We start from the raw sequence: 14,515 nt of genomic DNA on the forward strand, positions 1-14,515 counted from the left end.
TCTTTGAGGCTTTGAGGTAACCGATGAAATTCAGGCTTGTGGGCGGCCTAAGGCAGTGCCAACACCACTTGCAGCAGGAGAACAGTAATTGGACTGTGTGTCAGATAAATCCAGGTTGTGACAAGCCAGTCAACACAGTGTCGCCTTGGCCCCCGATGCAAAGCTGTCTTTCAGCCACTCCACTGATCTGTAGTCGCTTTCTTAGCTTTTCAGTGGAGGTCAGTGGAGTTATTGTAGGTCAGCAGCAGCACAGTGAAAAGCTTTTCAACTCTTGTCTCCAAAGAACCCTCAATAGCATCAAGTAGCTTCAGGAGAAGTCATGGAGGACTGAAATATTTAATAAGAAATCCAGCACTACACATATACATTATGAAAGTTTGCACTGTTTAAAGCATGTTAAACAGGTGTTGGATAAGAATGGAACCAATAGTACACATGCTTTGTGTTCAGACAACCAACATTAAATTATGTTTCATTTAAACACAGTAGATGAAAATGAGTTGTGTGCATTAATGCAGACAATAAAAAAATATTGCTTCTAGGGTGCTTTAGTATTCATTACACATACAATATGTACATATTTATACGAGCCAGCCAGTCAAGACAAAAATCGTTCTTTTCTATATTTCAGCAGAACAACATATTTACATCAGTTTCTGTTTTTGAAAGTAACACTGTTTAAAGTTGTAGAAATGAGTCAGACAGCTTGGTTTTAGATTAAATCAACAAAAAATGAATCCCTTTTGCAGCCATGGGCTTGTAAAGTTTGGCTGTGGCTGGAAATGAAACTGTTCCACCATTGACTTTGGCAGGTAACTGGCCACACTTGTCTCTATTCTAAAAAAGCAATTTGGCTAGTGGAAAAATAAAGATTTGGGGTTGAGTTTTGGAACATGTCGTGTTAGTTTGCTCCCCTGCAGAGTAACATGACTTCATTGTTTGAACATTTACACCTGACTGTTCATGTTTTCCTCTTAACTGGGGCGATCTTGATGTCTTTTCTTCCGCCTGCCGTTCGCCTGTGTAACGTGATGTCCTCATCCTCTCCTGTCTGCTGCTTGGCAAAGTTGACAAACACCTGAACAACAGACAAATTTATCGTTAAATAGTAGGGTCATTCCAGAATTGGAGGACATTTTACGTTTGCCCCGTCAAATTTCAAACAATCCATGAACAAAATACTAAAACATGCAGTTGTTGTGTAAATGTATTTATGTCATAGGTTTGAGAGAGAAGTTTCTAAACAGGGGAGGTGGTCCATGACACATTTTTTGGGCCACATTTAGAGCAATCCTGACATTCTTGCCCAGTCATTTTCACCACCATTCACACACTGAGTCATGTGAGCGTCAGGTCATTGATAAGCCGGCAGTGGGTGACAATGATTACCTTCCTCTGCTCATTTGTTTTATGCCCTGAAGAAGGCAAAACCTGCTGTGGGTGGGCACCTTTTCAGTAGTTCAGCTAGAACATGCCAATATAGACAAGATAATTTAATCCAAAGAGTGCTTTAGTGTAGAGATATTTGTTTTTCCTTTCGGTCTTTTTCTTCACAGTTTTTTTTCTTGACACCAAAGAGTCCCCAACCTCAACAATATTTAGAATGAAGACATCCTAATATATAGCACACCAACAATTGTCTGTCCAACTACAACTCCTTCTATAGGTGCAGAAACAAGCACTTTACTTATTATAGGAAATACTTTACTTATATGGAAATATAAAAAAAATCTGCTTCAGTCAAAAATATACATACAGCAATGCAAATATTTGTTACTATATATATGTACGTATGTATTTTTTTTAAATTACATTTTTTTTCTTGTCCATCAAACACATTTCTCATTATTGTATTGTCTCTCATTCATACCTGGTCCAGTGTTGTCTGGGAAACAGAGTAGTCTTCAATGCTGAGCCTGTCTTTATTGGCCACCACCAGCTGAAATATCCTGGCTAAGGAAGATGAGGCGATCTCATACTGCAGTGTGTTGTAGTGCTTCTCCCGCTGAACACACCCAGGGAAGGAGCTCTCCATAAAGCTCTCAACAGGCTCCAACTCTGGAGACAAGCCTGCTTTAGCTGCCTTGATTTTCATGGTCACTACATAGCCATCACCAAATCTGTATCAAAGAAACACAGTATATTAACATTACACCTTTTTCAATAACTGACATAATTACTCAGTGACTCTGTATTGGATCAAAAACTCAAATAAGTTTTGTACAAACCTTCTTAAAGGTCACAGCAAAACTACTTTTATGCTCCTTAACTTATGCTTTAGATTCCTTCTGATTGATTTGAACAGTTGCTGTGTTGGTCCAGTTTAGTTCTAACCATCTAACCATCCAGTTTAGGAGAGACCACGTGACACTTGGATGTATTGCTCATTATTGATTTTAAAAGACTGATGTCTGACTGTATCCAGCTGCTGGTTGTTAACACTACCAGATCTTAGTGCTAAATCTTTGGTGAAACTGATATTATGTGTTCATCTCCCACTATTTAAACTAAATCCCCTCTAAGTCTAAGCAGTAACCATATACACCCATGGGTTCACCATAGCAGCCAGGCAGAGGAGCTGCAGGTCAGCTCACAACCAGCTGCTGGATACAGCTAATGATCAGATTTTTCTGAAACAATCAAAAAGCACTCATTGCTTCAGGTAGAACGTCACATCATCTCACCTTTCTGTAGCATCTAATATGAGCGTTTCTCTATACTGGCACTGAACCGACATACAAACTGAAGGATATGGATCAGAAGGAATGGAAAGCATGTTGTGTGGTAGGGCAAATCAAAAAATCCTCCCTGTGACTCTTGCACCTGTAGTTTTGAGCCCACAAGCAACTGTACAACTTAACATTATGAGTATAGGTTATTGGCATAGTCAAAGTCTGAATGTGTATTACACTACTGAGAAACCACAGGGTTGGTTATGCTAGAAAAAATAGATCATATATGTTGTCTGACCACGTCTGACATGTTCTTAGTTGTTACAGTCACTGGGGCAACTTAATCCTTTAATTTTTTGACAGCATTAATTCAGATTTTTCAGCAGAATCATAACAGTGAATGAGAATGCTGGACACAAACATACTTGTATTTGAGATGTTGGATGGTACCCAAACACTTGAAGGTCCCATTGACCATGATGGCCAGTCGAGTGCAGAGAGCCTCACACTCCTCCATACTGGTGGAAAACAATCAAACATAATCCATCTTTATTTCTACTGCTGCTGCTTCAAGTCTGCGAGCAATAAATCCTCATTTCACAGATCTTTGTAGTAAAATCAAGCAAATACCAATCTAGTCATGATTTCATCAACAGTTGTTGGCAGAACAGTAAACTGTGTTTGGTCAGCTGCTGCAGAAAATGTGTGCAGTGGATAAGTTTCATTGTTAGATGCTGAACCTGTGTGATGTGAGCACCACGGCCCTGCCGTCCTGAATGACACTCATAATGGCATTCCATAGAAAGCGCCGAGAGTGTGGGTCCATCCCTGTTGTGGGCTCGTCCTAAATACACACAACCACAAACAACAAACTTTAGTCTGTGAGCACATAATTCCATACGAACAGAGACTAAATCCTTATCTCTATCAGCATATGGCAAAGATCTCAGAGTTATGCTAATTTGAATTGAACTGCACAGTTTCCTGCCAATGTGTAAAACATTCGAGGCCAGATTTGACTGAACCCATATGGCTTCCCATCTGGATCCATAGACCATTTCATTGACAAATCCCTGCATAAAACCCAAAAACCCAAACAATGGACTAATTAGCTTTTCATCATTGGCTAACTCACCAGCAGCACCAGAACTGGGCAACCAATCATTGCAATAGCAGTGGAGAGTTTGCGCTTGTTGCCTCCACTGTAAGTGCCTGCACAACAGCCTGCATATTCTGTCAGCCCCAGCTTCTGGATGCCCCACTCTGCCACCTGCAGGGAGAAGTGCTGTGCTTAGTGTCTACTTCAATCCAAAAATGACCTTTTAGAATGGGATCCCCACTGCTACCCGAGCCTTTATAGCAACATGATAGAGCAAAACTAAAAGGACAAAACAAGCATTAGTAAATACTGAGTAACAGTAAAGAGGACATAGAGTACAACACAAAATCGACAAAACAGAAGCTCTCTGTCTAGAGTTTTGTCAACCTGTCATTTGGGTAGCAGAGTTAAACGTCCTTAGACCATTCATTACGTACAGCAGCTGGAGTCCTACTTACTCTGGCAATCTCTGACTCAGGTACTCCTCTGAGACGAGCGTAAAGGTAGAGATGCTCCCTGCCGGTAAGGAGCTCATCGATGGCATCAAACTGTGGGCAGTAGCCCATATTCTGGTGAACATCCAGAATCTCTGTCAGGATGCTACAAAATAAGACACAAAGTGCCAGTCACTGCAGTGAGCTGATGAGCACAAAACATGGTAGGAATAACAAAACATCAAACAATGTCTGAATGGAGTTAGACCTCTACAGTGATTATTTAAGCCTGCATTCTACAGCTGTGAGGAAGCTGATATATCTGAAAAAAAAGCATAAATAAGAACAAAAACATCGTAAAAAGTGACATATAATCCTTTTGCCAATTGTATATATTAGTTTCCTGGACATGTTTGCCATTAAGTACTGTCATCTCAGACGTCAGTGCCTAGCAGTGTTGCATAGTCAAAGTTGTAGGGTCAAGATTTTTTAAGGCAGGGTTCACCTTGGACAGGCCACCAGTCTATCACAGGGCTGCACAGAGAGACAAACAAGCACATTGACATTCACACCTACAGACAATTTAGAATCACCAATTAACCTCAGCCTGCTTTTGGACTGTGGGAGGAAGCTGGAGGACCTAGAGAAAACTCATACATGCAAACTCCACACAGGAAGATCCCAAGCCATGATTATATACACCACCGTTCAAAAGTTTGGGGTCACCCAGACAATTTCGTGTTTTCCATGAAATCTCATACTTTTATTCATGTGCTAACATAATTGCACAAGGGTTTTCTAATTATCAATTAACCTTTAAAAGCTATTAGTTAACACAATGTAGCATTAGAACACAGGAGTGATGGTTGCTGGAAACGGGCCTCTGTACCTCTATGTAGTTATTCCATTAAAAATCAGCTAGAATTCCAGTTAGAATAATCATTTACCACATTAATAATGTCTAGACTTGATTTCTGATGAATTTAATGTTATCTTCATTGGAAAATGTTTTTTCTTTGAAAAATTAGGACATTTCTAAGTGACCCCAAACTTTTGAAATATAGTGTAACTATATGAGATGTGGGACTTCAGATACTAATTCAATGAATCAGGTCCATTTTGTTGTCACACAGTTAACAACAGAGGGATTGTCTAACTCCATGAACTGTTTCTGATTGTCACCCATTTGAAACTGCAGTGATAAACCAAGAGATTGGATTTTTTTGATATATGTAAATATCATTCCATGCAGCCTTGAAGAGAGAGTTTTATTATCCAGGGACATTATTTTGCCTGAGCTTTATGTACCTATAACCAGCCACAGTAGCCTCCCCAGAGCTGACGTCAGTGTCACCAGTCAGCATTTTGAAGGTTGTCGTCTTTCCAGCGCCATTGACTCCCAAGAGACCAAAGCACTAAGACAAAAAAGACAACCAAGCTCTCAATACAAGGACAAATAAAATACTGAAAATGAAATGCTGAAATGAACTTACAACTATAGAGAATGCCAATCAACATCATTATGGCTCAAACACTCTAATTTTCTTATCTAGACTGACAAGAGAAGTCGATGTACTTTCATATACTGACAAAAGAATGTGAGAAAAATAACAAATACTCTGAGATAAAACAGACCAGATCAAATACAGTTCTGTATGTTGTATAGCATATTGTAGTGCATCTCTAGTACTCTGGCTGAAAGCTAAATCAGTCTGTAGGTTTGCTTGAACAAATACAAAAAGAGAAAATTAATGGCAAACAGACAAGAGAGTAGTGGAATTAGATGCAAATGAACTAAGTGACTTTACCTCTCCTGCAGGGACTCCCACACAAATCCGGTTCACAGCTGCCCTCTTCCTGCCCACATACGTCTGTGCAGAAAGGGCAGGGAGACAATGAGAACTCTCTTCATTAACAGCCACAATAGCAAAAATGCTATTGTTTTTATCTTCTCACTCTGTATGTATCTGCATACATGTTTGTTATTCCCACCTTTAAGCTAACTGCTTTTTCAGGATTAAGATTTGGTGTTAGGATAAAGGTGAGACTTAGGTTTAGGGGGTCAGCTGGGATGGTGAAGGTAAGGAGTTATGAAATGAAATATGTTAGTGAGTAACCAACACGAGGATAGCAAAACAAGATGTGTGTTGCTGTAGTGTTAACGACCACAAATAGCAGATGTTTATAGTCTGTGAACAGATTTTCTCAACATTATAGCATCCACAGTTGTGTCAGATATAACGCCAGAGCTTTCAGGTCTAGTTGGGATGAAAATGAAGGCTGAGCTCAAAGATGGATGTTGCCAGACCCACGTCTACTGAGTACTTATGAAATCAGTGGGGCAGTGGGGCAGTGGTGGCACAACGGTTAAGTCTCTGGACTACTAATCAGAAGGTCAAACCCTGATGCAGCCACAGTTTGGCCCTTGAGCAAGGCCCTTAACCCTTCCTGCTCCAGGGGCGCTGTACCACGCCTGACCCTGCACTCTGACCCCCCCAGATGGGGGGATATGCGAAAATCAGAATTTCCCCTCGGGGGATTAATAAGGGAAAATAAATAAATAAACAAAATGGGTACAAATTGCTCATGGGTAAGATAAGATAAGATAAGATAGACTTTATTAATCTCACAAAGGAGAAATTTATTGATGGCCATCGTGGTTGATGTGACCCTATCACAAGATGGCTTCTCCATTTCTTTATCTTCCTCTGCTTGTCTGCTGTGTTATTCATATTCACTATAGTCTTCCTCCTCATATTTCTGTCAAACATAACATTATAATGAAAACACAACTTGAACCCGAATAAATTAATAAGAAAAGAATACAAGAAGAATCTGTTTGCACAGTTGATTGTGGGATCTACAGCTGCTTTGAATTTTCTCCAAATGACTTTCCTGAATTGTTTAACCCTCAAGCGACCGAGTGGGGTCATTTATGACCCCAGCCATATAATTATATTTGCCGTTTTTATATCTTTTATCCAAAAAATGTTTCCTACCATGAATTTGTCAATCTACTTGTCCTACAGCTGCTCATAGTTTTTTGTAGAGATCGGCCAGCTGGTGTGACAAGGATAATGGAAACTTGTCTGGGGTCACTTATGACCCCAGAAAGATGTATAGGTTTTTCACTATTGTCGGCCTTAGTTTTATTTATTTATTTATTTTTAACCTCTAATTGCTATATTTCAGTGTTTTGCAGTGCACTATAGCTGGTAGACCTACATTTTTAGCCACAGCTGCCCTGGGGCAGACTGACTGGCTGCCAATCCACTCCTACAACCCCTCTGACCACCACCAACATTACACAGCATACACATTCATATACCAGTGTAAGTGGCAGCACTGGAGGTAAGGTGGGTAAAGTGTCTTGCATTGGACGAAGGGCTCTGCCACCTGAGCCACAGCCACCCCTAATCTAAATACTTCTCTGCATGTTACACTGCACACATACAGACAAGATGTTTGTGTAGATTTTGTTTTTATGTACTTTTGATTAACTATTGAGGAAACAAAAGGAGAAAAGTTTTAAAAGAAGTGGCAGACAAAGCGTGTCTAAATAAATGTTATTGCGTTCTTACAATGCATCATATTGTTCATATGGTTTTACTTTAGCTCTCAGTCAAAAATGATTAAAATCCATGAATAATTACAGAAGGTTATTTTAGAATATCCATCTTAAAATGCAGTGGCGTGGAATAGGTAAGAAAGCACAAAAAGAGGCACTAAAGTAGACATATTTCTGTGTAAAATATAGTGGGGTCATAAATGACCCCAGTCGGTCATTTTAGTCGCTAAAATAGCTTGGTTGCTTGAGGGTTAAATCAGTGATTTGCTTTTTAGATCTTTGCTGAGCTTCTCACAATTTTCACTGTCGTGTTTGTGGTTGAGTCTAAATAATGCATCAAATGAGCCCTAATTAAACTGTCTCAGAGGGGTCAGCAGATGTAGTCGACTGTAATCAGTCATTAGAAGCTAAGAGGCCATGACACAAAGACAATTTTATTACCGCAGCTTTGTACTGTTGCTGTGTGTATATTTTTGACCCAGACCATTTGGTCATATTTTCAGAAGACCTATAATAAATCTATGAAAGTGAAATGTGTTTCAGATTCCATCACAGAAAACTGAGTTATGAGAGTCATTGGCGTCTCAAGGCTGTCATGATGTACATGTTTTTTTACAAGTATGTGGAAACTTTGAGTACGACTGTTTGGCAAACATGACATCGTTTCAAAGTGAATTTAACATAATAAATGTTATGTACAGTCACTGTAAGGAGTTTGCTTATACACTACCATTCAAAAGTTTGGGATCACTTAGAAATGCCTTCATTTTTGAAAGAAAAGTGAATGAAGGGAACATTAAATCAATCAGGAATACAGTTTAAATATTGTTAACGTGGTAAATGACTATTCTAGCTGAAAATGGCTGATTTGTAATGAAATATCCACAGAAGGGTACAGAGGAACATTTCCAGCAACCATCACTCCTGTGTTCTAATGCTACATTGTGTTATCTAATGGTGCTGAAAGGCTCATTGATGATTAGAACACCCTTTTGCAATTATGTTAGCACATAAATAAAAGTGTGAGTTTTCATGGAAGACATGAAATTGTGTGTGACCCCAAACTTTTGAATGGTAGTGTACACTATTTGTAAGCTGTTTTGCCTGTATCTTTGTGCCCCCCTGTCCTTTTTTTTTTTTTTTTTGCATTTTTCTAAATTATTCTGTCTTTTTTCTATTTTGTGACTTATGCATTCTGCTTCTTATGTGTTAAACATTATGTTCAATGGGATGCTTCTATGAATATGAACAAAAGAATAACTGAAAATGAAACAAAATGGGAAAATTAAAACTAATGAAATTATATTTCATCATGACCTTGAACAAAACCTAGGAGCTTAAAATACGTGCACTGCTACAGTCTAAACTGCAACACCATGATGACATCACAGACATGTCAGTGATTTTTACCTTAGAGAGGTCCTTCATCTGCAGAATGTCTGTCTTGCTCCCTCCATCATAAATTCTGTGCCTCTCTGCTGCCACATCGTCATCTTCATCTTGTATTTGAGTTTGCTTGCAGTCCGATAACCTGAAGGGGAAAGAACTACATCCATGGGAAGGCTTCAACTACAACTGAGGTGCACCTTATTGTAACTGGCAATCATTAAGTTTTGACTCAGTGTGAAAGAATGATTCCGTTTTTATTTTTCTTTACTCCAAAGAATAGCTGGTGTGTCAAGCTCTTACCAGTGGTCCAGAAAAAACCGGTACTGTATCAGAAGATTGAGAATGAAGTAGACAAAGCCTTCCACTGCCATGAAGGCAATATTTTTTCCCACAAAGTCCCACTGGAAAGGGTCCAGTGTGTGCTCTTCACCTGGAAACAGAGATAAAGTCTGTATTAAAAAGGAACTCATTCTTCAGTGAGTAAAAATAAAACTTTCATATATCGCACAGACTCAGTTAATTGTAACAGACAGAGCTTAACTTTCTCTCAGGATTATGACACAGTTCAGGCTGGGCTGGTCAAAATTGTATACAGTGTGATATTAAGGGTGCAGACTACTATATAATGAACCAAAAGAGTACATTCTGTTCAGTCCTGTTGAACATTTTCATTTAAAAATGTTTGTAACATGGAATTTTATCAACTAAAGTCATAACCCATGTATTCAGAACTTACCAAACCTGGCATAAACATCAGTAACAGCCTGGTTCATGGCCATGTCTATCAGTCCTCGCCCCAGGCAGAAGTGAGGGAAGACCAGCAGGGCTTTCTTCAGGCACTCATTGAACATCAGCAAAGACTGGCAACACAAAAACACACACACATTCATTTTATATTCAGCTCACTTTTCCCTGAGACAACATTTCTATACAGAAACAAGTTAGTAAGATACAATATGTGATCATGTTGCAGGAGAAACATCTTGGATTACATGATGAGATGTACTGTGCTAAATATCTCATTTGTCAGACAATACTTGCATCATATCTAATAAATGTTTTGAACTGCATGATATCTAAGCGGGCTGCACAGTGGCTTGCAAATAGGAGATCCCTGGTTTGCGTCCCAGCCTTCCTGGGATCTTTCTGCATGTTTGCATGTTCTCTCTGTGCATGCGTGGGTTTCTCCATGTACTGCGGCTTGTCCCCTCAGTTCTAAAACAGACTAAGGTTAATTGGTGATTCTAAATTGTCCGTAGGTGTGAATGTGAGTGTGTTTGTTTATCTCCAGCCTCCCATGACTCTAATGAGGATTAAGCAGTATATAGATAATGGATGGATGAAACAAAAACCTCTATTTTGCCCAATAATCCCTGTTGTGTCTTATTTTTTTTGCACACATGGATGCACCCCTACCCTTATTACAACATCAAGATCCAACGCTGAACCTTTTTTCAGTGCTCTTCATGTATTGGCTAAAGCAAAGTGATTCTTACTTGGTCAAAAATGCTTAGACAAACTCTTTTCGAGTTTTGTGCTTTTGCATAAAAACACTTATTCACTCCCACCTCCAGTGGTTCTCTCATGACTCATGTGTTGTGGGATTCATCAGAGAGCTGAGAAGAGACGAGTGCAGATGTGCAACAGGTGGCAAACACTATTTCCTTGTCTTCACTGAGCAGGAAGTCGCCTGTTACAATGAGAGCAGCATCTGTCCCCTGACCACGTCCTTCTGTTTACTCCTCCTCCTCTCTTTTCTTTCTTGAAACGCTTGACAGAGCGACTGTTAGCAGTTGTTATTGCTGTCTTACGTGTTCAGATTCACTCCTTAGGTGTCTAACTGTAACCCTCAGTGTACCCCTGCACTGCACTCTATGACTCAACTGCTTTTCACTCCTCATGTTGTCCCAGCTGCACCATGTGAATTACTAGTCTTTGTGTAGGCACCTTCTATTCAGTTTAAATTTGCTGTATAGTTTTTGTCAGATATACCTTTAAGAGAAGACATTTTGACATGTCAGAGTAGGAAAAGCACAGGAACAGATGTGACTGCATTCAGTATACGTACTGAAATGACAGGGTTCAAGTGTGGTGTCTTCAGGCTCACTGTCACTGTCTTGACTTAGGCCCTACATGGGTATTTTTTAAACGTGTTTGTTTCCTCCTCTGTAATCAAAATGAATCTCTATCCACATGAAAATGCAAAAAACGCAAAAACGAAATTGAAGCACTTTCAAAGGTGCACCACAACAACAATAAGCAGCAATATAACCCTAAACTTACAGCACACTGGCCAATCAGTATCTTTAAAGAAGCAGGGCAAGGTAAGTTTATTTCTGCAGCACAATTTATGCACAAGGCAATTCTAAGTGTTTTACAATGGCAAAGAAATTTATTGCAAAGATGATTAAAAGGTAGACATTAAAAGCGTGTGACATAATTTAAGCAATAAAATCAACATGAAATTTTATGATGATAAAAACAAAGACATTAAAAAGTAAGATTAAATGAGAAATCAAATAAAATCACTTCAAAAGTTACAATGCAGTGCTGGGATTAAGACAGGCAATAATCAAAGGCAACAGTAAATAAATGAGTGTTTATCCCTGATTTAAAGGAGCTGAGAGTTTCAGCAGACCTACAGTTTTCTGGAAGTTTGTTCCAGATATGTGGAGCATTAAAACTGAAAGCTGCTACTCCATTTTTGGTTCACACACTCAGGACATAGAGCAGCCCTGTACCAGAGGACCTGAGGATGGTTCATATGGTAAAAAGAGGTCAGTGGTATACCTGAGTCCTAAACCATTCAGAGCTATATAAGCAAACAAAAGTATTTTAAAGTCTATCCTCTGAGAGACCAGAAGCCAGTGCAAAGACCTCAAATCTGAAGTGATGTAATCAACATCAGCCTTGACATATAGAAAGAGTAACTATACATTTATGTGTAAAGTACTGTTATCAATTTTGGTCACGTATGCCATTGCACAAAATTAGGATGATAGTACAAACTCTAATATCACAAGCCAAAAACTCTGTCAATGTAACACAGAGAGCAATGTTTCAAATAATGCCCATGTACATGTGGAAAGGTCATAACTACTGAGCCACTGTTAATGCTTTTTCTACCATGCTGTGAAAGAGCACCAGTGTCTTCTCACACGCTAGATTTTCTTGAGTCAAACTAATTTTGATTGTCTTGTCCCCTCTGGTCTTGATGCTGCTTCATACTACTGCACTTTTATCCGCTCTCTAATGACCTACAGACTCCAGGCTGCACTTAATTTATTAGATTTTTTTTTTTGGCCACTTGAAATTGGCAAAATCTATTTTTATAAAAGAAGAGCAACATTTGGCCTCATTTGTCAACTTTTTTGACAATCTGAATATCGATATTAACATCTGCTGCTACAAAATACAGATTTGTAACCTTTAAATGCTGCATTGTTTCATATTAAAGGAAAACAGATTTTGAATGATCAGCAACATTTCAGAGTTGTTACAGCTGTCATGCTGGTCTTAAGTGGTCAAAAAAATAAACTACTGTAGGTTTAATTTGTATCTGTAACCACTGATTCACTTAATTATCTGTCTTTATGCAACCATTGAGATTCTAGTATTTTTCTGCAGATGAGGTTCAACACCAATATTCCTGAACTGCACACGGTGCCTCACACCAGAAGTAATATAAGTGTTGTAAAACAGCTAAACTTAAACTGAAAAGCAGATTCGTCCAAATACAAACCCTGGTGTCAGAGTTAAGCGTGAATTCAAATATGCACCATCTGCAGTGTAACATTTAGGAACAACAAGACATTTATTGACTGTGCAGTATGTTATAATCAATATGTCCTTACCCGATTGTTCTCAAATAGTTCCAGGATGAAAGTGATGGCACTGCCGTTGATGCCAATAAACAGGTTGATGCAGGACAGAGACACATATGCAGTGCTCGGAATGCTGAATACGTAGGACATAGGATACATCATTGGTGTCACTGACCACCTAAAGGCAGGTGAGTTTGAGAAAAGATAAACATACATTGTTTTAGATCAGTGATTTCTGTATGCATCAGTTCATGTCATCTCTGTTTGATGCATGTTGTTCTCAATGAATTTCTTTGTTTTGTCTACGCAGGTGATTTAGAATGATCAGCAACATTCCCTTCCTGCACACCCATGCAGAAGAAACCCCAGCTGACAGGGCAGAGAGGAGAGGGGCCCTGACAAGTGCAGTTATTCAATTCTTTTGTCATTCAGTCACATATTTGTTTCTTCTTCACTGGTGAGGCATTCTAATGAGAACCTTGGGGTGCGCTCACATTATAACCATCAGAACAGCACAATCATTTATTATTCTGTTTTGTGTTTTACCATTTTTCACAAGCAAAACAAAACTGAATTTAATTAAATGAAGCACCAGCTTACCCATAGAGGAGAAGCAGCACTATCAGAGCTGGCAGGTTGGATGATGATGTGTAACACTTTTTGTCAAAAGCCATGAAAATGCCAACTATCATTGCAGTGCTGAGAGAGTAGTTTACCTGGAGGAACAAACGCTTAAAGTGAGTACAAAGACAGAATTCTCAAATGATTAAAAAAAAAAACAGCAAGATGTAAGAATTAATTTAAGACATCGAACTGCTTGAAGTATCTTATCTATCTACTAATAAGACATCATTATTGCCCATAATAATTGGCATTAATTATTACTCCGCTAAGGAATGTGGCAGAGTAATGTGATGATAGTTTGTCTGTCCACCTGTTTGTTTGTCTTTCTATTCGCAACATTACTCAAAAATGGAGCAACGGATTTGGATGAAATTTTCAGTGAAGCTCAGAAATGACACAAGGACCAAGTGATTAGATTTTGGCAGTGATGTGACTTATAGTCTGGATCCACGGACTGTTCAAAATTTCTGTGACATTACGAGATAGCGGCACAGCATCACTAACTATGACAAGAAGTGAACAGTACGTCAGCTCTCTTTTGATGGTCACATGATTGTGATCCTTCTACAAATCGACAGCTACGGAGCAGGTATTTTTAAAAATTTCATCCCTCAGAAGTCATACAACAACAGAGCAACCTTGGCGGAGTACTGCACTCTCTGAATGCTGTTCTTGTTCACAAATGTAATATCTTTCATACTGAAAAACTTTTTGTCATTATGGAACTTATCTTCTATATAAAAGAAAGTGAGGTTTTAGTGATAATACACCATCATTCAAAGGTTTGAGCTCAATTAAGTCGCTTTTCCACTAGCACCTACTCGGCTCGACTCGACTCGACTCAATTCGGTTTAGGTTGTTTTCCTTTAGAACTGAGTACCACATCATCATGGGTGGAGTCGTCA

At 39.0% G+C, this 14,515-nt stretch overlaps 1 protein-coding gene across 1 annotated transcript in view; it reads right to left on the minus strand.

Moving 5' to 3' along the window:
• Positions 1–322: 322 nt before the first annotated feature.
• LOC110963558 (retinal-specific phospholipid-transporting ATPase ABCA4-like) overlaps positions 323–14,515 on the minus strand; it is a 55,764-nt gene continuing 41,571 nt past the window's right edge. Inside the window, exons 38-50 of the mRNA XM_051953451.1 lie at positions 13,587–13,702; positions 13,017–13,164; positions 9,899–10,022; positions 9,463–9,592; positions 9,184–9,304; positions 6,014–6,076; positions 5,514–5,620; positions 4,230–4,371; positions 3,808–3,942; positions 3,413–3,516; positions 3,098–3,190; positions 1,871–2,120; positions 323–1,078 (exon numbers count right to left, since the gene is read on the minus strand). Of these exons, the coding sequence (XP_051809411.1) occupies positions 962–1,078; positions 1,871–2,120; positions 3,098–3,190; positions 3,413–3,516; positions 3,808–3,942; positions 4,230–4,371; positions 5,514–5,620; positions 6,014–6,076; positions 9,184–9,304; positions 9,463–9,592; positions 9,899–10,022; positions 13,017–13,164; positions 13,587–13,702 (1,650 nt within the window). The 3' untranslated portion in view covers positions 323–961. The remainder of the gene's footprint in view (positions 1,079–1,870; positions 2,121–3,097; positions 3,191–3,412; positions 3,517–3,807; positions 3,943–4,229; positions 4,372–5,513; positions 5,621–6,013; positions 6,077–9,183; positions 9,305–9,462; positions 9,593–9,898; positions 10,023–13,016; positions 13,165–13,586; positions 13,703–14,515) is intronic.

This window comes from Acanthochromis polyacanthus, chromosome 9 (genome assembly GCF_021347895.1).
Source record: "Acanthochromis polyacanthus isolate Apoly-LR-REF ecotype Palm Island chromosome 9, KAUST_Apoly_ChrSc, whole genome shotgun sequence".
NCBI lineage: Eukaryota > Metazoa > Chordata > Actinopteri > Pomacentridae > Acanthochromis > Acanthochromis polyacanthus.